Source organism: Vipera ursinii (assembly GCF_947247035.1).
Source record: "Vipera ursinii genome assembly, chromosome: 2".
NCBI lineage: Eukaryota > Metazoa > Chordata > Lepidosauria > Squamata > Viperidae > Vipera > Vipera ursinii.
The window spans coordinates 101,549,141-101,573,083 of record NC_139513.1 but is presented as its reverse complement, the minus strand read 5'-3'; the positions used below and the strand labels follow the sequence as shown (position 1 = coordinate 101,573,083).

General features: G+C 37.4%; 1 protein-coding gene across 5 annotated transcripts in view; it reads left to right on the top strand.

Annotated features, from left to right (window-relative positions):
• TENM2 (teneurin transmembrane protein 2) overlaps positions 1-23,943 on the top strand; it is a gene marked incomplete at its 5' end in the record, with an annotated part of 931,826 nt that overhangs the window by 695,689 nt on the left and 212,194 nt on the right. For all 5 annotated transcript variants that reach the window (XM_083351308.1, XM_083351307.1, XM_083351306.1 and 2 more), the window contains one exon: positions 10,418-10,540. In XM_083351308.1, coding sequence (XP_083207434.1) covers positions 10,418-10,540 — 123 coding nt within the window. The remainder of the gene's footprint in view (positions 1-10,417; positions 10,541-23,943) is intronic.

The window sequence follows — 23,943 nt, the reverse complement described above, 5'->3', positions numbered from 1 at the left end:
GGTCAGGATGATAGATATGCCAAAATATTTTTTTATTGCCAGCTGAAATTAAACTGAAATTCACCAAGCATCCAAGGAGCTAGTTAAAGTGCTGTACTCAAATCCACCACTAGACGTCATTCAAAGTCCATTTTCCACTCTTAAAACAAAGGGTTGATTTTTTATATTTCACCTCAATATTTTTTTACAAAGAGAAAATCTTAACAGTTCTCTTACTCAGTTCTCAGATTTATCAAAACTGTAGCCTTGTATTACATTCACTTCAGTATTGTGTATTTCTGTTCCGCATAAAAAAATAAAATGCTGCTTCTGTTCACATCCGGAGGTTTTAAACTTCTTGGGAGCCTTTCCAGGAAATTCAGTTGTAAAATAGTAAAGAAAGGATCAATATTATCACCCAGTCCAAACATGCTGTTTACAGTGTGCTAATTAATGCTTTTGTTCTTCAGTTGTCAGCAGGTAATGGCTGGCCACAGAGGTGTGGCTGGTCTTTCCCTGCCAGTTTAGATGGCTTTCTTTGGATCAGTTGGAGAGACCACTGTCTCTCCGTGATCAACAAGGCACCCCTCCTTCTTCATCACCTCTTTGGGGCAACTTTAGGCCCTTTTCAGGGCCCCCAGCAGAGTGAAATCAGGAGCAGAAGGCAGAGCTCTGCCTTCCTGCATCACATCTTGCCGTGACACAAAACCAGAAGTCGCCATTGCCAGGTCTTGTTCTTACCTGTTTTCTTCCTATATTTTTTAAAAATGTAATGGCTACGTAATACTTATTAATATCTCTCTTCCTATCTTGATTTGGTCTTTCTAGTAAGCTAGTTTGGTCTCTTTGGGCCCTCACTTAATCTTCTGCATCCTTCCCTCACTCTTCCTTCTCTTAGTATATATCAGATTTGCTCCAGAGAGCCCCCGTCCTTCATCTTACCTTTGATTGGCAGATACTATTCTACCAGCAGAAAAATATTATTGTACATAACTTTTTCTCCAGAGTTGTGCCTTAAATATTTAGCAACACTTTGGAAAAATGAAATAAACCTTTATAACTTGAAATATTTTTCAGTTTACACAGACTGAACTTTACTTATATCATGTTCTTCTTGCCTTACTTGTTACTGTAACTTGCATAATTAATTTTCCCTAATATTATAGTTATTATTTGTAAGTGTGTGGATACAAAAGTGTAGTAAACTGTCATTGACTATTCCATTAGTAGAAAGGAAGCCTTGAATACAGCTCAATGGTTTCTTTATACAACAGTTTATACAACAAAAAAAGATGCTGAGGGTTTGGAAAAAAATTCAGCAAAGAGCAACTAAGATGATCAAAGGCCTGGAGACTAAAACATACGAAGAATGGTTGCAGGACTTGGGCTTGGCTAGTCTAAAGAAAAGAAAAAAAATAGGGGTGACATGATAGCAGTATCCCAGTATTTGAGGAGCTACCACAAAGAAGAGGGCAGGACAAGAAACAATGGTTGGAAAATGACCAAAGAGAGATGCAACCTGCAATTAAAGAGAAACTTCCTGACAGTGAGGACAATTAATCAGTGGAATAGCTTGCCTCCAGAAACCGTAGGTGCTCCATCACTGGAGATTTTTAAAAAGAGGCTAGACAATCACCTATCTGAGATGGTATAGGTTCTCCTGCTTGAGCAGGGGGCTGGACTAGAAGACCTACAAGGTCCCTTCCAGCTCTATTCTATTCGATATCTTAAACAACAATTGGAAATTAATTTGAAGACCCTAGTAGAATGGCAACTGTTAATTAACTAATTCTGCCTTTCTCAATAATAGTAGAAAACTGAGAGAGAAGAAGATGAGAAGAGGAAAATCATTATGTGAAATTCCACTGCCATAACATTGGATACCATGTACAGAAGAAAACATTTTGGTCCAGGTTGGGGAAAAAAAATAATATATTTCAAATGCTGGCACTCTGGTAACTCAAGTAATCAACATTATGTCTATACCAAACAAAAGTATAGAAAGACTACTGACCCTTAATTTGTTAATTTTAATTCATAGAACCAATTTAATTATTTCATTTTTCACACATTTTAAACTTCCTGAAAAGGGAAAATTGGCTATGGCTCCTCTCTTGAAACAATAATAAAATAATAAAACAATAAAATAAGTACCATATTTCCAAGTATGGAAGCTTTAAAAAACATTGGTGGAGAGCAGAGATATTCCATTTTCCACCCAGAACTTCTCTCAGATAATTACACAACAGCAGGAACACTGTTTTACCACATACTTAGGCTAATGTTTAATCCTGTCTTGAGCATGCTACAATAGTTCCAAATTTATATTGGGCACAAATGCACTTCCAGTAAAGGTGTACTATCTTAGACATTTCTCCAATGTTTTCCTAAAATATCTCTTTTACAATTCTGCACTTTCTCTGCTTCCTAGCCAATTTCAGTCCTGCTGAGAACAGTCAGAGAAACTGTCAAGTAAAAGTATAGCTGTTTCTTCTGCTCTTTAGGTGCATTTTAATCTCACCTTCTCTGCAGCGACAGTTTTGTCTAGCAATAGGAGTGCAAGAGTCTGGGCTCTTATTTAATAGAAGGCAAGTAGGAGGAAAGGCTGAATGTTAGAGAATTTCATGGGGGGTTAGACTGTGCCACTGCTGTTGCTCTGAAAGCTGGCTCTATGGTTACCCGGAGAAAAGGGTAAATTTGGGGCTAATTCTATCTTCAGGGCTTCTATTCAAGGCAGAGTTTAATTACATTGATTTGTTTCGTAATAACTAAAGAAGTGACCATCCCTTTTTATTTTGTTTTCTTTCACTCATCTTACTTTCCCCACTACACATAAATTATTACTTGGAGTTCCATGGATGCCATGAAGTTAAAATACAAAATATAAGTTAAAATACAAGTTGGCAGTTGTTAAAAATATTATTTGACACTACCTTGTTTGCTGAACATGGCACCTCTGGTCCTGAAAATACAGGTAATCCTCAACTTACCACCATAATCAAGCCCAGCATTTCTCTTGCTAAACAAAACATTTGCAATTCTACAACCAGTGAATCACTGCAACTGTTAATAACACAGTTGTTAAGTGAATCTAGGTTCCCCACTGAGGGTTGCAAAAGGTGATCACGTGACCCCAGGACACTGCAACCATCACAAGCATGAGTCAGTTGCTAAGCATCTGACCATGGGGATGTCACAACAGTCATAAGTGTGAAAAACGGTCCTAAGTCACTTTTTCCCGGTGCTGATGTAACTTTGAATGGTCACTGCTGTGAGTCAAGGACTACCTGTACTTTTGGAAATGAGTAATTGGATTGTGGGCTCTCTCTCTATATATATATATATTTATATTTGCAAACTCTCCTTCTCTATTCAGGTCTTGTAGCCCAAGGTATCTCTTGGCAAAGGAAGTTGTTTCTTGAATCTTAAGGTTGCCACAGAAGCAGCCTCATTGTATATGATTTCAGGAACTGATGAGTCTTGTTCCAATTTTCTTCTCTCTGTACAATCTAAGGACTGTCATGAGAATAGATGAATTGTGCCACTGCTTTATGCTTCTTTTGCACAGCTTTGTCATAAGATATCAAATTCTGAATGCAGCATGCAGGGCTGTTATCATTCTGGTGTCAAAAATTGCATTGGAGAAGTGGCACAAAATCAAAACATTTCTGCACGGAGGACTGAAGGGAAGAAATACAAAAAGAGAATAAAACAGAAGTTTGGTCTCCTTGCTGTCAAGCACTAGATCGAGTAGTAATGCTAATACAGGTTGTTACTATTGTTCTATCTCTTTTTAAGCATGCTATCTGTTGGTGCTTCGGGAAATTTGAAAACAGATTGTCTTTTTTAAAAAAACAACAACAACTGCTATATAATTCCAAGTGTGTGTAAGCTTTGCAAGTATTTTGTAAGCAAAAAACACTGGAATTGGACTTGGATAGCTAAATTTTTAAAGCACTGTGTGGGTGATAGAGAAATTCCATTACTACTAATAAGATTTATGGGTGTATCAGTTATGTACTGCTTTGAACATTCATTTATTCCATTCACACTACCCTGTTTGATGGGGAAATAAATAATAAATAAATAAATAAATAAATAAATAAATAAATAAATAAATAAAATGCCTATTTTTGAATTCAGTTTTTGCATTTGTTATCTAAAAATCTCTTCAGTTTTGCAAAATTGCATTGCAAATTACCAAATGGCTTCTGTTCCTGGTTTCCATGTCTGCTTATGTGTTTAAGAAATGAGAATCCATTTTTAAAAAAAAAAATACATAGAATTGACTGGAATTTGGACTTTCCTTTTCTCACTGTTGTCATTAAGTGTTCCATTTATCTAATGACTGTTATCATGGATACATTGAAGGAAGAACTAATGTTTTTCTTTTTTTTCTGTTCTCCCTACCTGATGACAGAAATAGTAGTAAGATCCAATCTGGGTCAGTCACTGGGACCAGAGGTTTACTCTTCTGAACTTTTGGATTCGTGCTGGAATCAATGCTGAGGGAATTTCTCTAATACTGAAATATGTGCTTTGGGCTATGAATTGTATTTATGTGGTAATTTATCACCATCTTATCAAGCACTTAGGAGCCAAGGATTTGGCAGCACAAGGAAACAACAGCCAATCACCGGTCATCAACACACCAATCAACCAATAGGCAGGCACCACATAAATATAATTCATTGATTAGCTCAAAACACATATTCATGTAGAGAGAAGTTCACTGAGGATGGGCTCCAGCACAAATCCAAAAGTTTGGAACAGAAAGTCTCTGGTTCTAGTGACTGATCCAGACTGGATCTTGCAGCATTATCCTGGGACATCTATATTTGCTTTCATTTGTGAGAAATAGAAATGGAGAGATGAGAGTCAAATGGAAAGGATTCCTTTTCCCATTGCCTTTTATCTATCTCTACTTGATGCTTTGAAAAATTGAGGCTGAACATGAAGTAGAATTCAGTTTAAATTTATCAGCACAAGTGAACACTGACATGTTTTAATATAACGTAAACTTAGTATGACATAAAATACATAGTAAAATAATTTGCAATCTTTATTCTGAAACAATCTTCCATGTTGTTGTTGTTAGTTGCGAAGTAGTGTCTGACCCATTGCGACCCCATGGACAACATTCCTCGAGGCCTTCCTGTCCTCTACCATCTTCTGGAGTCCCTTTAAGCTCATGCCTACTGCTTCAGTGACTCCATCCAGCCACCTCATTCTCTGTCGTCCCCTTCTTCTCTTGCCCTTAATCTTTCGCAGCATTAGGCTCTTCTCCAGTGAGTCCTTCCTTCTCATTAGATGACCAAAGTATTTGAATTTCAAATCTTCCATAGTGAAAGAGAATTTACTTATAAATGTGTACATATTTGCAGCTTTCCTTGCATTCTCATTATAGTTCAAAATATAATTAGTTCCAATGTTTTATTTTTAATTGTAGACATGGACTAAGGCATCCTTTAGATCAGAGTTGTCAAACTCGCAATGTCATATGACGTGTCATGATGTATCACAACTTTTTTGCCATTGCCGGCAATGTGGTGGACATGGTTTCGCTATGATGCATCTGGCCTGAGGCCGGCAATTTGACACCCATGCTTTAGATTGACAACCTCTCAGTGTACACTCAGTGTACACTCTCATATAATTACTATTTAACCACTATCATCTGTGCCGTATAAATCTTAATGTTTATGCTTTGTGCATTCCCAGTATAACTAAAATTGGCCTTGAGCCATTTGCTTAATATGTGCTGAGTTATCAGATGAGTGCGAAGAACTGAGATACCTAGCAGATTTCTCACAATTGGTTCTGAAGCCCACAAAAATCAGCCTGAGGTACAGGCAAAAAGCTGTTTATGACAAAATCTTTCAGACATTTGATTCTGTAGACCTTTTGGGTGGCTCCAAGCATCCAAACAATTGCATGGTTGGGAACTGGATGAATAGGGCAAAGCCAGGTACGTTACACTGTGATATAAAAGCATCCCAAAGCTATTCAGAAGGCATGTGGACCGGTGAATATACTAAAGGAATCTGCTGATCCTTAAAAGGTCCTTGAGTCTTCACAGGCAGCTAAGAGAAGAGACTTCTGAACAGATGTCAGGATTTATAGGTCAAACAGACAAGACAGATTTTACTAGTTAGCTTCCAGACTCCAAAACTGAACTCTGATTAGTTTTACTGAACAGCAAAAAAAAGTTTGAAAAATAACAGCATTCATTTATTTCAGTCCTAATGTTTAACAAAATATTTTAGCCACTTAGCAGCAATATATTGAGCAACATTTTCACCATTTCAACATTCTTTGTATAGTTTGCAATTACTTGTAGCTCCAATTATGTCTTTTCCCTTTGGTGTCTCATTAGTTCTTTTTAGAAAGATGTTTTGAACCCATCATGTAAAATTTTGTTATACAATTTACTGAGAACCCTTCTTTCTATATTTATCTTTTTTATATCCTTTTGGTGCACTTCAGAGCAGCTCCTCCTCCATGCTTTTAGTCTGTAGTCTTGGTATTAATTTTTATGGAGCAATCTTACTGTTTTAACATTATATATTTTGTTTACAGTCCTAGTTTTTAATTACTTTATAGGTCTTATGTGTTTCAGTGCTATTACTGAAATGGGTATAATTTTTTCAGATTTTTTTATGTTTGTCTATTATCGAAATGTGGATTTGATTGAACTGCTTCATTTTGTTATCCATAAAAATAAAAATCTAGTATCTCCTGAGCCACTTGGACAATGACAGATTTATCTCTTTTCCTTTGAGATGAAAAGTGTGTAATTTCTGCTCTTGTTATATGCTGACAGTGCTGATCCTTAAAAGGATGAGGGGGGGGGAGGAATCAGCTCTTGGTAACCCTCTCTGTCAACACAACATGTTGCTGGCTACTCTGTTTACACAAGCAGACATGTATGTCACTCCACATATTTCATCTAATAATTATTGATTGGCTGTTCATCCTTTACCAGGCACTTTTGTGTGAGAACAGTTTAGTGATGCCCAACAAAGCTCCAGTGACCTCTCTGTGTGAAAGGACATGATCTCTTGTTTCCTGAGGATCTCCTTTTATTATTGCTTAGTGCCTCTGCAGTTGTGTGGCTAGTCAACAGCAGGAGCTGCTGAAATGAAATTCAGTTTGACTATCTTCATTGTGGTCTATTTGATTTCCAGCACCTCTTCTCAGCCCAGGTGTAGCTCTTTTTATTGAAGGATTTACTTACTCCAACATTAGTAGGAAATTTCATCAGGTAGCCATTTTGCCACTGTGGTATTCATATTTTTGAACATGACTGATTCTCCTAGACAGGATGGAAGGTAAAGATGTCAGGCCTGGACTGGTTTCACTACCCTGTGTTCAGCTGGCCTTTTATCCTGACCCTGCTATTCCATTCTCTTGAGAAGGTCTTGTCAGGGGTGATGAATTGTGTTCTTCCTGAACTTAGGCATAAATACCATTGAAGGTGAGGCCTCCAAATTTATTTCACTTGTGAGCTCTGCCATATTTAAATCAAAGAGTCTGGAGACATTCCTCTGAAAAATTAACCAATTGTGTTTCTGTTTTCCGGTCTACAACTATTTGATCCCTTGCAAGACATAAATGTGAATTTTAATAGAACTATTTAGTATGTAACTGATTATAACCAAGTGCTGGTGGTGGTGACAATATGACTTTAAGTGAAGTACTTGCAAGCTCAGTATGTGGGCTCAGTAATTCAAAGACCATTTAATTACAATAGAGACAATAAGTCTGACTTTAATTGTGCATCTAAATAATGAGGCATGAATCTCAAGCTGTAGATTTTGATATACTGGAAGGTCAGTTCTTCTGTGAGTTTTCAAACATAAAATATCAGACAGTTCTCAGGGATTCAGGCTCTGTGTATGCACTTTGTTCTAATGTAGAGAGACTTAGTCAACTTCTCAGGCTCACCTCTTTTCTTCTAGGCAGGTAACAGTATGGGGAAAAGAACTGAGAGCAAATGTCAGAACTATTGTCTCCTGCTGTCCCAGGGAAGTATATCAGAGGGCTGTTCCACCCAGGCACTGGTTTAAATTCTCATTGTAATATGGTAATATTGTTCTGCTGCTCCTACTATTCCTCCATCCTTGCTCATTTTGAGCCAGATTGGTTCCAATGGTTAAGGCACCAGGCTAGAAACCAGGAGACTATGAGTTCTAGTCCTGCATCAGGCATGGAAGTCAGCTGGGTGACTTTGGGCCAGTCGCTCCCTCTCAGGCTAAATTGCCTCACAGGATTGTCATTGTGGGGAAAATAGGAGAAGGAAGGAATGTCAGGTGTGCCACCTTTTATTATTTACAACACTAATAAAGGAATTTAAAAATATATGTAATAAAATAAAAATAACATAAATGTTGTCTGCTCTCTCTCCTCTGGCTTGCCAGTCAGTGGGTGTAAAAAATAGCAGCAAGCTGATATCTCACTTACAGTATATCATCACCGTTCCTTCCCTAGATTTTGTAGTAAAAGGAAAAGAAAATAGCTACTGATGCAGCAGCCAGCCTTCAGAGCAACTGAGCAGCTAAAAAAAAGATATTGCGAAGGCATACTTTTTTGCCTTGGTTGTACCTTGGTTTCAGAGGGAGCAGTAATGCAGCAGAGCAGAAAGATAGGAAGTTCACCAGTAGGAAACAACACACACTCTATCTCTGGGGAAAACACTGGAAAACTGTCTCCAGAGAATTCTTTGAAGTAAAGGTTCAGGTTATATTTCAGAAATCTATGCAAGCTTGATATCAGCAGAGAGACATGGATGGAGCACCAGTCCAGTTTGGAAGAAGATTACATGTAAAAGAAGCCAGAAGAGGGAATTTTTAGCAAGGGAATTCTACAGAATATTTTGCAGCCCAGAATATGATCATCTTGGTATTACAGAATGTATCTTTTATTTCCTGCTCAAGTTTATCAATCATAGGGATTTTCGCCATGAAATCTGTCTTTATGTATGCATACCTACATATATGCAAGTTATAAGTAATCTCACCTATGGTTTTCTATAAGCAGCTTTCTGGAGTTTAAATAAACACATTGTAAATCAGAGGTCTTCAGACTTGGCCCTTTTATGACTTGTGGACTTCAACTCCCAGAATTCCTCAGCCAGGAGTTGAAGACCCCTGTTGTAAATAAAGAAGCAAAATGCAGTCCAGACAAATCACTTTAGGCAGAAAAGAAAAGAAAATTGCAATTACAACTTAAATTGAAACCAAGGGCAGTTCTAAATATGAAGTGTCACATGGACATCTAAGGATTCAAACTCTTGTTGATCAATTTTAATATTAATAAATTTTGATTTTGTGTTGTTAAACAATTCATCTAATATGCACTCCTCTGATATGCATTTAAAAACATTTAAAGGAAGAGGTTGTATACAAAAATATGCTATCACAGAAAAATTTGTGGCTGAGTCATATACTCTAGGGTGAGTTCACACCGTATCCAAAGACTAGCCTGATTTTGTTGGAAAACAAACACCAGCAAGGATGTGAACTGAAATGATATACAGAGGACACATTACTCACTTCTTTTAGAAAGGTAAAAGTAGTTCTTTCTCTATGTTTTCAAAAGGCTTAAAAATACTGTAAGATCTACTGAACACGCAATAGAATTGAACAAAATAAATGCAAGGCTACTACTAAAAAAGTATGTCCCACTACAACTTATCATTTTCAATTCTTAAAAACAATTAAGTTACTGCCACAGCTATTTTTCATATAAGTTGATTTCCTGACTTCCCCCCCATAAACATAACAACCCTGTCACGAAACAACTTTTGCTTAAAAGACAAATGTTTTTTCATAGTGCTATTGAAATATGTTAAATTTAAGTCTGGATATGATAAAAACAGAGACTGTTTACTTCACACGTTTAAGTCTAGGCAACTCTTAGCTTTCTAGCATATGCCTGGTCTTGTTTATTCAGCAGTAAATCCACTTAGAGCAGGGGTGTCAAACTGCCAGCCCATGGGCTGGATGCGGCACACCAAAACCACACCCACCCAATTGCCGGCAATAGGGAAAAAGTCGCAATATGTTGTAACACGTCACATGATGTCATGAATTTGACACCTGTGACTTAGAGAAACTGATCTCTAGCAAGGCATATATAGTACTGCAATCTTTGTAGACCAAAAGAAAAAGAAATAATTGTTCTGAGTCAATTCTTCCTAGCAGGCAATTAAGAAAGATGCAATTAATTTTAATGTTATAAGAAAGTGACACATGTGTATATGTGTTGTCTAATATTTTTTTACTCCCTTGTGTAGTAATTCAAGAAATGTAAAATGTGTGTGGGTGTCTCTGTGTCTAGGAGGAGATGTCCATTTAAAGAGGTTACCTTTTCCCTCTCAACTTCAATAATAAATGCCTTGTATGTTTATTTTTTCCTGGCTTTCTGTGTCTTTCAGCAATGCATATGCTTGGGCTAAATTGGCAGCTACAACCAGCAGATGGACACACCTTTAACAATGGAATAAGGACAGGCTTGCCAGGTTCTGAAGATGTAGCAACCATGCCATCTGGAGGTAAAGGTGAGGATGAGCTGCATCTTTTGCTCTTAAAAAAACTCTGAAACCTAAAATCAATTGCCCCTGCATTGCAACTTAAATTTAAAACAATTACATTAGAAATAGAAACCTAGTCATTTGAAGGATTTGATTGCAACAGTTCTTGCTTGTGAAGTTTTCCTGGTTGGGTAGATTATTTTCAGGGCAAGTTTGGCTACAAGCCTGCTTAATTGTAATAGTTTGAATAAGAGCCTTATTTTGAATACTGTCTTCCAACAGAGAGATTCAGAAGATCTTTTCACATTAACCAAGTCCAGTTTACCTATGCCTCCTTTTAAAAGAAAGAGATTATGTCTTCCTTTCCTTCATCCTAATGTGAAAACTAAAAAAGCAAGGATTTTGCAAGAAAGCAGAATAATCTCTTTTTTTTAACCAGTCAGCACTTTTCAAATGAAATTGTAGATTTTTTTTATTTTTAAAATTATATAAGGACTTTTAAATAAATGGAAATGTTATTAGTTGGCTTAGTGGTTAAGGTTCCAAAGTAGAAACTATGAGATTGTGAGTTCTAGTGCCACCTTAGGCATGAAAGCTGAACCAGTCATTCTCTCTCAACTTGGGACATCAGTTTGGGCAACAATCTGATCAACCAATTCCTGTCACAACCAATGGATCAACACTTGATTGATTTTAAAAGAGTTGATACGGCAGTTGTGCGACAGAAGTTTCATTCAGAGTGAACAAGGCTGAAAGACACGTCATATGTTGAACTTCTGCCTATTGCTGATACTAAAGATGCTTGAGCTTTTTTAGAGGGGAAGGAGAAAAAGAGAGGAAACAAGTATTTGGCAAAGATTATGGATTTCGGATCTTCTGAATATAAACAGTTTGTGTCATTTCACTAAGTAGTAGTGTAAATAAAGGCTTGGGAAAATATTATAATGGAATCCATATACCTCAGTTGTGCAGTGGTTAAAAAAAAACCAGGTCCCAAAAGTGTGGACATGGTGGCAGAAGAAAGTGTGAAAAGTTGCTGCTTTTTTTTCTTGCTTCAATTTATTTAAGGCTAATATTACCAGAATAGCAGTTTTTAAGATGCCTTCTTTCAAGTTTTAGGCCCATCAACTATTTCAGACTTTGCTTTCTTTGGCTGGGCAGAATGACCTGTCATAACAGACAGAACCCAGGAGGAGGAAATGTCCAGAAGCTAGTTTTGTTAAAATAATAATAGGGAGGCACACCCATATGTTTACCTTAAAAATATGTCCCTGTGCAATAAAGCTGATTTTTGCAGAATGTCATGCAGAATGGAACAATCCAATTAGGTGTGCACATTTAGCTATGGGATATCATATTGAAAAACAGTAAATTAAAAACAGTAAATATGAATAAATATAATATGTAAACGTGTGTGTATGTATACATACACAACCATAATTTATGCATGAGTAAACTATATATTATCCCTTTGGACTGGTATGAAATAGGAATTATATCTAGCAGAACTCAGGAGACAGGCCATTTCTGGCTTTGGGACCTGCTCATCATTTCCCCAGAGGTGAGAATGGCCCATGTTTGGTAGCTCCTAGGAATACCTGAGATTGTTGCTATGCCAACAGGCTTGGAGATCTCAGGGAAGCAGAAATGTGTTGAGATAGCTATGGGTTGAGTATGTAACACCAAAGATACTTTCTTCTAGTCCTTTTTAAATAAGAACATAAGATCATATGTTTTATGATTTGTTTTCACTGTAGTCACCCAAAATCATGTTCTGTGAGTTGTATGGCTATATATAAGCGAGGAATGAACAAGTAAACTTTGGGGAAAGGAAATATCTAAAATAGGAAAGTAATTTTGCCTTACATTGTGTTTGCATTTCTCTATATAACCTGGGAAGTTCTGGTTAGAAAAAATGTTGATGCATCTATAAGAATCAGAGAGGGAAATACAAAGAACCAACAACTCTGACATTTATTTTAATTGATGGTTCAAATCTTTGTGTGGTTTGCAGTCTTGACAAGTTTTGGCATTAGTATTACTATGCAGACATTTGTAAACTATTCAGAACTGGTTTCTAAATGTGGTTCCCAAGTGAAAAGTGAAAAGTACAGGTCTCGAGACTTCTGGGTTTTGCACCATAGCATATGGCCGTGGGATTGTGGAGCTCTGCACCCCATGGCTGATTTTGCCCTGCCAGGGTACCCTAAATGGGTCTGAAGTCGCCCTGGAGAGACGGCGAAGGAAGAGGTGTGCCCTGATGATCACGGAATGACGGCAGTCATACCATTCGATCCAGGGGAAGCCCTCTAATCCAACAGGAGAAAGGCTAGCTGCACACCAGCATCTAGCCCAAGCTACTTGCAGCCGAAGTCCAAGAACCTGAACCAAAACAACAGTGAACAGCGTGCTTGGAACTGGTGAGAGTATCGATCTTCTTTCCTCTACTCTGTAACTAAGTTCTTGGGAAAGATCCCCAAAGTAACAAAGTAAGAAGACCTCTGATAGTCAAGGGAGGGGACTACACCCCGCACTCCCTCATAGAAGGAAGTGGTGAATTAACCTTTAAGGGGGAAAGAAATATACTGAAATCAAAGTTAAAATACTACAGTCTGGATAAATCTAGAAATTAAAAAATAACTGTTAAAATTATACCTTAAAGGGTTTTGATGAAACTATAAAAATAATAATAAATAATAATAATTTTTGTCTGAAAAAGTTGGAAAATAAACAATTACTGACACCTAGTGGAGAACTAGAGCATAGAACATTAACAACACTGACTCAGAAATTGGCAAGACACCCAGAAACAAAGAATAATCTGTTCCCTTGAACTTTAATAATCCTCAGAAGACAGTTGGGTCGGAACAAAGAAAGAATACATACTGGGCCAGCCATAAGATTAAAAAGTGTCTGAAGGAAAAGAAATATTTTGATTGTTGTCTAAACTCAATGATTGTTATTGTAAAAAATCAATAAAACATTTTTTTAAAAAAAAAACTACAGATCTCCAAATAACCAAACTAGAATAATCAGCAGGAAGAGTCCATATTTTCAAATATATATTTAAAGCTCATTTTAAGGTTAATTGTTTTAAAATAATTATTTATTTTAATAACCTTCAGAAGACAGCTGGGTGGGAACAAAGAAAGAATACATACTGGGCCAGCCATAAGATTAAAAAGTGTCTGAAGGAAAAGAAATATTCTGACTGTTGTCTAAACTCAAGGATTGTTACTGTAAAAAAATCAATAAAACATTTTTTAAAAAAACTACAGGTCTCCAAATAACCAAATGAGAATAATCAACAGGAAGAGTGCATATTTTCAAAAATATATTTAAAGCTCATTTTTAGGTTAATTGTTTTAAAATAATTATTTTAAAAACGTCTCTTTTTTTCCTTGTTTCTGTAAATCCATAAGCAGTTTCATAAATCCATCAGATGACAGCAGGCAACATACATTGGCAACATCCACACGAAACCTTTTTAGTTCACAGTTTTGATGCCAAGATCACTTAATTTCTAAAAATGTCCAGTATTTCACACATATCTTCCTAAAAAGTGTTAACATGCTATCTTCAATTTATATTGAAAATAAAGGTATTATAAAAACATAAATGGAAATGTAAGATGCAACCATTTAGAAAATAAGGCAGAAAAATACTGAGTTAGTTGGTTTTAAATGTCACATATAACCATGGTTTATTTTACTTAAAATTTGATAACTACATTAGATTCACATTACGTACTAATCTATGTACTAATCCAGGGCTTTTCAACCTTTTCACCCATTGTACCACTTTTAGGATATGGCAATATCCAAGTACCATCAGTTGCCTAGCAAGGTGTCAAAAACTTGCCTCCCGCCAAAAAAGAAAAAAAAAGTGATGAAGTACATGTAGTCCTCGTCTTACAACAGTTCACTTAGTGACTGTTCAAAGTTACAATGGCACTGAAAAAAGTGCCCCCCAAGCCACAGCCGAGCAAGACATTTGCCTGCCCGCCTGGCGGCGCTCTTCCTCCAGTCTGAGGTTTTCATTGTTGTGAGCATTTCTGTTGAGTATTGGCAGCGGGGGGTGGGGTGGGGAGGAGTTTGGTTTTTATTCCCCCGCCATCTGCTGAGTGGTTGCAGCAGGTTTCAGTCACTTCACATGACCCTGGGACACTGTGACCATCATAAATATGAATCAGTTGCCAAGCATCTGAATGAAAATCACAAGACTCTGGAGATGCTGCAACATTCCACCTGATTGGCTCTTTTTCTGGGCTCAGAAGCACCAGGATCAGTGCTGAGCTCCAGCTGGAGCCTGGTGCTGATCCTGGCGCTTCCACTGAGCCCTGACAGCCCCTAAGAAGCACTGATCCTGGTGCTTTTGCTGAGCCCTGACAGCCCTGCAGCTCGGGCCATCTCTCGCTCAGGCTTGTGCGGTTCAGCTCATTCCCCTCCCCCGCTACCACTTTTCTAGGATGCTCACATACCATCTGCCAAATGCCAATGTACCACAGGTGGTACGGGTACCACTGGTTGAAAAGCCCTGTACTAATCTACAATCAAATCAACGTTATGCCTGGATGAGAGCCCTTCTCCTACTGTTTTTATGAAACATAAAATAGAAACCCATAACATTTCAAATCCTGTAAATCTACTTCATTTGCCAACTCAGTATTTTTAGTCCTGTTTTTAGATTACTTTCAATCAATATACACAATATTTTGTGGGATGCTTCATCTTATTAAATGATTTATTGAGTAAATTACATTTTAGAGTACATAAAAATGCAGAGCAAAATATGAATTCATGTGAGACTGAAAAGTGACCAGGCTCCTGAATTTTTGAGCACTATGCTTTCAAGATTACAGTTATTAATCCATATTGTTATATCAGTATATTACTTTTGGCTTGCAAAGAGTATTTGTTTTCTTCATTCATGTTGCATTAACTTTATATTGTATAAAGTTGTGTATAGAATAGAATAGAATAGAATAGAATAGAATAGAATAGAATAGAATAGAATAGAATAGAATAGAATAGAATAGAATAGAATAGAATAGAATAGAATCTAGGAGGTCTTCTAGTCCAACCTCCTGTTCAAGCAGGAGACCCTATACCATTTCAGACAAATGGCTATCCAGTTTCTTTTTGAAAGCCTCCAGTGATGGAGCACCCACAACTTTTGAAAGCAAGTTATTCCAACGTCTCTCACCATTAGGAAATTTCTCCTTAGTTTTAGGTTGCTTCTCTCCTTGGTTAGTTTCCATCCATTGTTTCTTGGCTTGCCTTTTGGTGCTTTGGAAAGTAGTTTGCTCCCTTGTCAAAGCTCCTCAAATATTGGAATACTGCTATAATGTCTCCCATTGTCCTTCTTTTCTCTAGATGAGATATAGCCAGTTCCTTATACCATTCTTCATATGTTTTAGCCTCCAGCTCCCTAATCATTCTTGTTGCTCTTTTTTACACTCTTTCCAGACTCAACATCTTTTTTTATATATTCTGATGACCAGAACTGGATGCAGTATTCCAAATGTTGTCTTACTAAGGCTTTGAAAAGTGGTACTAGCACTTTACATGATCTTGATTCTATCCCTGTATTAATTGCAGCCTAGGATTGAATTGACTTTTTTGGCTGCTTTTGCACATTGTTGGCTAATATTTAAATGCTTGTCCACTAGGACTCCAAGGTTCCTCTCACATCACTGGCATTAAGCCAGGTTTCACCTAGTCTGTACCTATACAGTTGATTTTTCTAGCCTAAGTATAAAACCTAATTTTTATCTATGTTGAATTTCATTTTGTTAGACAAAGCCCAATGTTCAAACCCCTTCATGGATTACTGCCTTGTCATGGCGAAGGGGCTTGCGTAATTCAATGAAGCTATGAGCTATGCCATGCAGGGCCACCCAAGACGGAAAGGTTGTAGCAGAGAGTTCTGACAAAACGTGATCCACTGGAGAAGGAAATGGCAACCCACTCCAGTATCTTTGCCATGAAAACCCCATGGACAGTACCAAAAGGAAAAAAGATATGATGCTGGAAGATGAGCCCCTCAGGTCGGAAGGCGTCCAATGCGCTACTGGGGAAGAGCAGAGGGCTAGTACTAGTAGCTCCAGAAAGAATGAAGCAACGGGGCCAAAGCCAAAAGGATGCTCAGCTGTGGATGTATCTGGTGGTGAAAGGAAAGTCCGATGCTGTAAAGATTTTTTCTCCATAGGAACCTGGAATGTAAGATCCATGAATCAAGGAAAGCTGGACGTGGTGAAAGGAGATGAAAAGACTGAACATCGACATCTTAGGAATCAGTGAACTAAAATAGACAGAAATGGGTGAATTTAATTCAGATGACCATCAGGTATACTAGTGCGGGCAAGAATCCCTCAGAAGAAATGGAGTAGCCTTCATAATCAATAAAAGAGTAGGAAAAGCAATACTGGGATATAATCCTCAAAATGACAGAATGATCTCAGTTCGAATCCAAGTTAAACCATTCAATATCACAGTAGTCCAAGTCTATGCCCCAACCACCAGTGCTGAAGAGGATGAAATTGACCGGTTCTATGAAGCCCTACAGCACCTTATAGAACTAACACCCAAAAATGATGTCCTTATCATCATGGGGGATTGGAATGCTAAAGCAGGAAGCCAAAAGATAACTTGAATAACAGGCAAGTTTGGCCTTGCAGTACAAAATGAAGCAGGGCACAGGCTGATAGAATTTTGTCAAGAGAATACGATGGTCATAGCAAACACTCTTTTCCAACAAACCAAGAGACAGCTCTACATATGGACATCACCACACAGTCAACACAGAAATCAGATTGACTATGTGCTCTGCAGCCAAAGATGGAGAAGCTCTATACAGTCAGTAAAAACAAGACCAGGAGCTTACTGTGGTTCAGACCATGAGCTTCTCGTTGCAAAATTTTGGCTTAAACTGAAGAAAGTAGGGAAAAGCCCTAGGCCAGTCAGGTATGAGTTAAATCATATCCCTGTTGAATATACAGTAGAGGTGACAAATAGATTTAAGGAATTAGATTTGATAGACAGAGTGCCTGAAGAACTATGGACAGAGGTTCGTAACATTGTACAAGAGGTAGCAACTAAAACCATCCCAAAGAAAAAGAAATGCAAGAAAGCAAAATGGCAGTCTGAGGAAGCTTTGCAAATAACTCAGGAAAGGAGGGAACTGAAAGGCAAGGGAGAAAAAGAAAGATATGCCCAATTGAATGCAGAATTCCAGAGAATAGCTAGAAGAGATAAGAATGCTCTCTTAAATGAACAGTGCAAAGAAATAGAAGAAAACAATAGAATAGGGAGGACCAGAGAACTCTTCAAAAAAATTGGAAAGATGAAGGGAACATTTCATGCAAAAATGGGCATGATAAAGAAGAGGTGGCAAAATTACACAGAAAAACTGTACAAGAATGAGCTTAACATCCCTTTTAACGACGATGAGGTGGTCACTGACCTCGAGCCAGACATCCTAGAATGAGAAGTGAAGTGGGCCTTAGAAAAACTGAGCAACAACAAAGCTAGTGGAGGTGACAGTATTCCAGCTGAGCTATTCAAAATCTTCAAAGATGATACAGTAAAAGTGCTACATTCAATTTGCCAGCAAATTTGGAAAACTCAACAGTGGCCACAGGATTGGAAAAGATCAGTTTATATTCCAATTCCAAAGAAAGGCAGTGCCAAAGAATGTTCAAACTATCGCACCATTGCACTTATTTCACATGCTAGTAAAGTTATGCTTAAAATCCTGCAAGCTAGACTCCAGCAGTATGTGGATCGAGAACTACCAGAAGTACAGGTAGGATTTCGAAGACGCAGAGGAACTAGAGATCAAACTGCCAACATATGCTGATCATGGAGAAAGCTAGGGAGTTCTAGAAAAACATCTACTTCTGCTTCATTGACTATGCTAAAGCCTTTGATTGTGTGGATCATAACAAACTGTGGCAAGTTCTTAAAGAGATGGGAGTACCAGACCATCTCATTTGTCTCTTGAGAAACCTATATGCGGGTCAAGAAGCAACAGTGAGAACTGGACATGGAACCACTGATTGGTTCAAAATTGAGAAAGGAGTCCGGCAAGGCTGTACAGTATACTATCGCCCTGCCTATTTAACTTATATGCAGAGCACATCATGAGAAAGGCAGGGCTAGATGAATCAAAAGTTGGAATTAAGATTGCCGGAAGAAATATCAACAACCTAAGATATGCAGATGATACCACTCTAATGGCAGAAAGTGAAGAAGAACTAAAGAGCCTCTTGTTGCGGGTGAAGAAGAAGAGTGCAAAAGTTGGCTTGAAACTTAACATTAAGAAAACCAAGATCATGGCATCTGGCCCTCTCAATTCCTGGCAAATAGATGGGGAAGAAATGGAGGTAGTGACAGATTTTATTTTCCTGGGCTCCAAGATTACTGCAGATGGGGACTGTAGCCAAGAAATTAAAAGACGCTTGCTCCTGGGGAGGAAAGCAATGGCAAATCTAGACAGTACACTAAAAAGCAGAGACATCACCCTGTCAACAAAAGTGTGTATAGTCAAGTCTATGGTCTTCCCAGTTGCAATGAATGGCAGTGAAAGTTGGACCATAAGAAAGGCTAAGCGCCAAAGAATTGAGGCCTTTGAACTATGGTGCTGGAGAAGACTCCTGCGAGTCCCTTGGACTGCAAGGCGATCAAACTGGTCAGTGCTAGAGATCAACCCTGACTGCTCTTTAGAAGGTCAGATCCTGAAGTTGAAACTCAAATACTTTGGCCACCTAATTGAAGGAAGGACTCACTGGAGAAGAGCCTAATGCTGGGAAAGGTTGAGGGCAGGAGAAGAAGGGGACGACAGAGAATGAGGTGGCTGGATGGAGTCACTGAAGCAGTAGGTGTGAGCCTATATGGACTCCAGAAGATGGTAGAGGACAGGAAGGCCTGGAGGAAAGTTGTCCATGAGTTCGCGATGGGTCAGACACAACTTCGCAGCTAACAACAACAACAACAACAACACTGTTCAAAACTAGCATACCCTATGTTTACTGCAGGAGTTTCTGAACTTTTCCTGACAGTAATAACCATCTAAAAGAATCTGTAAATGTTTCTTATTGAGAGCATATTGTATGGATGCATATATAATTTTTAAGGCACTTGGTAACCTACTTTCCTTATCATTGATGGTCTACAGATGTGTAACCTGCAGGATTTTCATCCAATAATCTTAGTGGTTCTGGAATTCAAAGAATTAAGTGCTACATATGGAGGACATTCAAGTTGAGAAGGCTGCCCTTTTTTAGAAAATAGATTAAAATGCTTTCAATAAATATTAATAATTTGACCTTAATTTCTAAGCAGAAATTTTGCTACTGCTTTTTTCCGTTTGATATTTGTACGTCAGATAGCTTATTTATTTTGTTAACAAGAATTGTGTCTTGCTGACTATAATATATTATCTGTGCTATAATAGTTTTCTACAAAACAAAGTGATATCTTATTTTTATGAAGAAAGTCAAGTGTTATCTATAGTAGGGCAGTGCTAGTTTCTGATTACAGTTCATTGATTGCAATTAATTAATTTGATTGTCTCATTATCCCTAACAGTGTATTTTGTATCATATAAAACTGAATAGACAAAATTAGTCTGTTGTTACCAACTTCTTTTTATTTTATACAAGTGTATGCCTTTGTGTTATTTTTTTTCACACTTATCGGTAGTAGCCATGTTGTTTTAATTTTCATAGCAATACCACTGTAATTGGAATCTCTTGGATTCAGAAAATAAGAAGTCAGTTTGTTGTTCAAGAAATAGAGACATGGGGGACTGGGTAGGTTGTATGAAAAACAAGAGGGATTAAAGCAATGTGGGATGAATGTAATCAAAAGAATATTCTCTCACAGAACAAGGATGAGAAGAAAGTAGCTGCAGAGGAAATCAGAAATGCACCTAAAGAAAAACTGCATGTCTGTTGCAGAAACATCAACTTAAACCTGAAGGGAAGCAGAGGAGAGAAAGACTGTCCTGCTTTGATTCTCTTTGGTATAAGACAGGGGTCTCCAAACTTTACATCTTTAAGACTTGTGGACTTTAACACCCAGAATTCTTCAACCAACTAGCCATAGTCTTAAAGTTGCTAGGTTTGCAGAGCCTGGGTATAAGAGAAACTTAGGCTTTCAACATTCAATATATTGTACAACAACAGAGTCCAATAGGCTTTGTGGAGTTTGTTTTTTGTCCAGGCTTATCTCAAAAGGCTGATAAGAGATAAACTAAGAGTTAAGACTACTGTATGAAATACCAATGTAAGCCTATTAAATGTCTATAATGATTGCTATCATGAGTTTCTATGAAAAGAAAATATTACTTGTTGCATCCTTCATTTTGTTCTTTGATAATGATTATATTAGTTGGCCTGTCTGAGATATACTCATGTTGTTGTGGTCTGTGCTGTGTGATTTTCTTTAAAAAATGCAATGGGGAAGATATGAATGAAGGCTTTTGACCTCTTCCCTTCTCAATTGGCATACACAGGAAATCCACTTTGCACTGCAAACTGCAAAACAATAATTTGTACAAGGTAAATAACAATCGTCTAAAAGGAATAATGGAGATCATTTTTACTTACAGGTGGCTAAATACATGCTTGAGTTCAAAATGTTTCCCCAGATAGGAACAAATACGCATTCCAAATCTCCTTCATATAGTTTCGTGAAAACAAAATAAAAACTGTGAAGTGCTTTTAGTAAAGCAAGCTTCAAGTAACTTGTAGCATTTTGAAACTGTGCCACATGGATATTATACCAAAGTACTGAGCTTCCTTTTTTTTTGGGGGGGGAACCTTTAATTTTTGCATTTAGCTATTTTGAAATGTCATTGGCATATCCTGATGAAGCCAGTTGGAAGTTTGAGAGTGTTTCAAGTAGCTTCATAAAATGGCTGTTATGGAGATCTGATCTATCATAAAACGGGGGGGGGGGAGACAATTAGGCTTAAAACATCATTAGCAAACAGGAAAGCTGGTAAGATTAAAGGAGAATTGACTTTCCAATTAAAGTAGTTATAGTGAAAGTTGATTTCCAGTCCTTCATTAGGCACAAGAGCTGGCTAGGTGAACTTGGGCCAGTTTTTTCTCTTAAGCCCAAACCACCTCACAGAATTACTAATGTGGAAAAAACAGGATGCAGAGTCATTAGATACAGTATGTATGCTGCCTTGACATCACCAACAGTGAGATGATAGATAGATAGATAGATAGATAGATAGATAGATAGATAGATAGATAGATAGATAGATAGATAGAATACAGAAAGATCTGAGCCCTCAAAGAAGTTCAGGATCTGAGACCCCAAGAAACTAATTTAGTGGTGAGTGAAAGGATGGCAAGGTTTAGAAAGGCTTTTTCTACTTATTGTAAATGCAAATAATCTCTGGTTTCATTTAAAATCCTTTTTCTTTTTTTCTTTTCATGTTTCCAATGGAGACAGAAAGAACTGCCTACTTAGGGAGAAAGGTTAGCAATGTGCCAGTGTATTTCTTACACAACTAGACAAGGGGTAGAACTAATGGCAGAAGATGCAGAGCTGAACTGAGGACAAGTGAAAACTGTAGAGAAGTTGATGTTAGGCTGTAGTGGCCTGATGCTAGGGCTGCCCATCCCAGCACTGAAACTGCTATATAAACCAAGTTATAGGTTGAAATGGACTGATTTTTCAAGCCATCCCATTTTAAGAATGGCTGATTAGTGATATGCAGGTGCAGGCCTTCTTCAAAAACCTCATGAGTTGCTCACTCCCACTTATATGACTCATCCAGAAAACTGCTAATTTAATGAAAGGGAGAAAGAACTATACTGCTAAATCATCACATTTAGGAAACTGAAATTTATGTACATTAGCGGTGATTAAACTTATGTTTCCCCCCACAAATATTTCCTATTTATTTAGCAATGTTAGAGATACAGTGATTAATCATTTGCAACACCTGCTGTGCCTATTTTGAGATGTCATGATTCAAGAATATCATCTCCAGAGGCTTCAGCCATTTTATTTCTCGCTGTGCTATGACTAGAATGCAAACTTTTATCTATCTGTGTCTATAGATATACACAGTGGTGGGATTCAAATATGTGAACAACCAGTTCTCTGTGTGGATGCCACTTCCGGAAATCCATTCTGGGCCTGGGCCACAAAAAATTAGCTACCGGTTCTGCCAAACTGGTGCGAACTGGCTGAATCCTGCCACTGGATATACAGTATATAAAACTATTGTATTTCTTCCTCTATCACCACCATTGTGTACTGTAATGTAATGTTGGAAAAAAAATAAATTACTACACAGTAAACAAAGACTCTAACTGGTAAAAGTCGGCAGAAATTCTAGGACTCTCAGCTTGATATGGATTGTGTTATTTGCTTGGTTTGAACCTGGCACAGTTCACTATGGATAGATGAGAATCTTTATCATATACTGGAATGAAGCCATAAAAAAAAACAAATTTGCCATCTGTCAGAGTAAGAATGAAAATTCACTCTTATATCCCCAACAGTTCAAATATGTGGCCTCTTCTTCCTGTCAGGCTTCAGTAGCCTCTTTGCTGTATGTTTCATAACCTTGAAACTGCCTATTTATACAATTAACTCATTTGTCCTAAGAACGGTTGCCTATTTACTTGACTCTCACAAAGATCCCTCTAGACCAGCTTGACTCTGGTTACATCCTAGGCAACTCAATGCATTTTTAAGCATTTCCATTGCTTTTTTTCCAGGATGCTTTGGACCTCGGATCTAGAATACAACCCTGGCAGACTATATCAAAGATGTCCATTGGTTTTAAAAAAGTAAAGTTAATGGGGCAATGACATGACTGAAGCTTCATCTCTTTGTAATGAAACAGAAAGAAACAGGGCTTCAGTTATGTAATTGTACCCATCATTTTAACAGTCCCTTCTCTTGTGGGTATTATTTATAAGGTTTTCTTTGGTTTTGTTTAGCTAAGCAGAGTTGTTAAATTACTGCAATAAGTACAGTGAAATTGAGATTTGTAAATTGATCTGTCAAACATTTTTCTCAATATCTTGGACAAACTGAAATATATTTTCTAATTAATACTTCTAGTGATCTGGAATTCCATTGTCATATTTTGAGATGGTTTATGATTTCAGTTGGTAATCTTAGATTTCATGCAGTATATTTTCTTACTTTTCTCTTTCAGCATGTCAGTTCTCATAGACAAGAATCAGTAAGAAAAAAAGGATATAAGCAGTATATGTACCATTGTCATCATGTGACTGTAGACACTTCACATTAATCAGTTTAGTTCATATTTGTAACCAAGAAGCACCTTAAGATGTAAAAGCATATAATATATTAAAACAATCCCATTCAATAGTAAAAAAATACAAAAATTAAAATAAGCAAGTTTCATTTGATTGGGTTGTGCTCTAC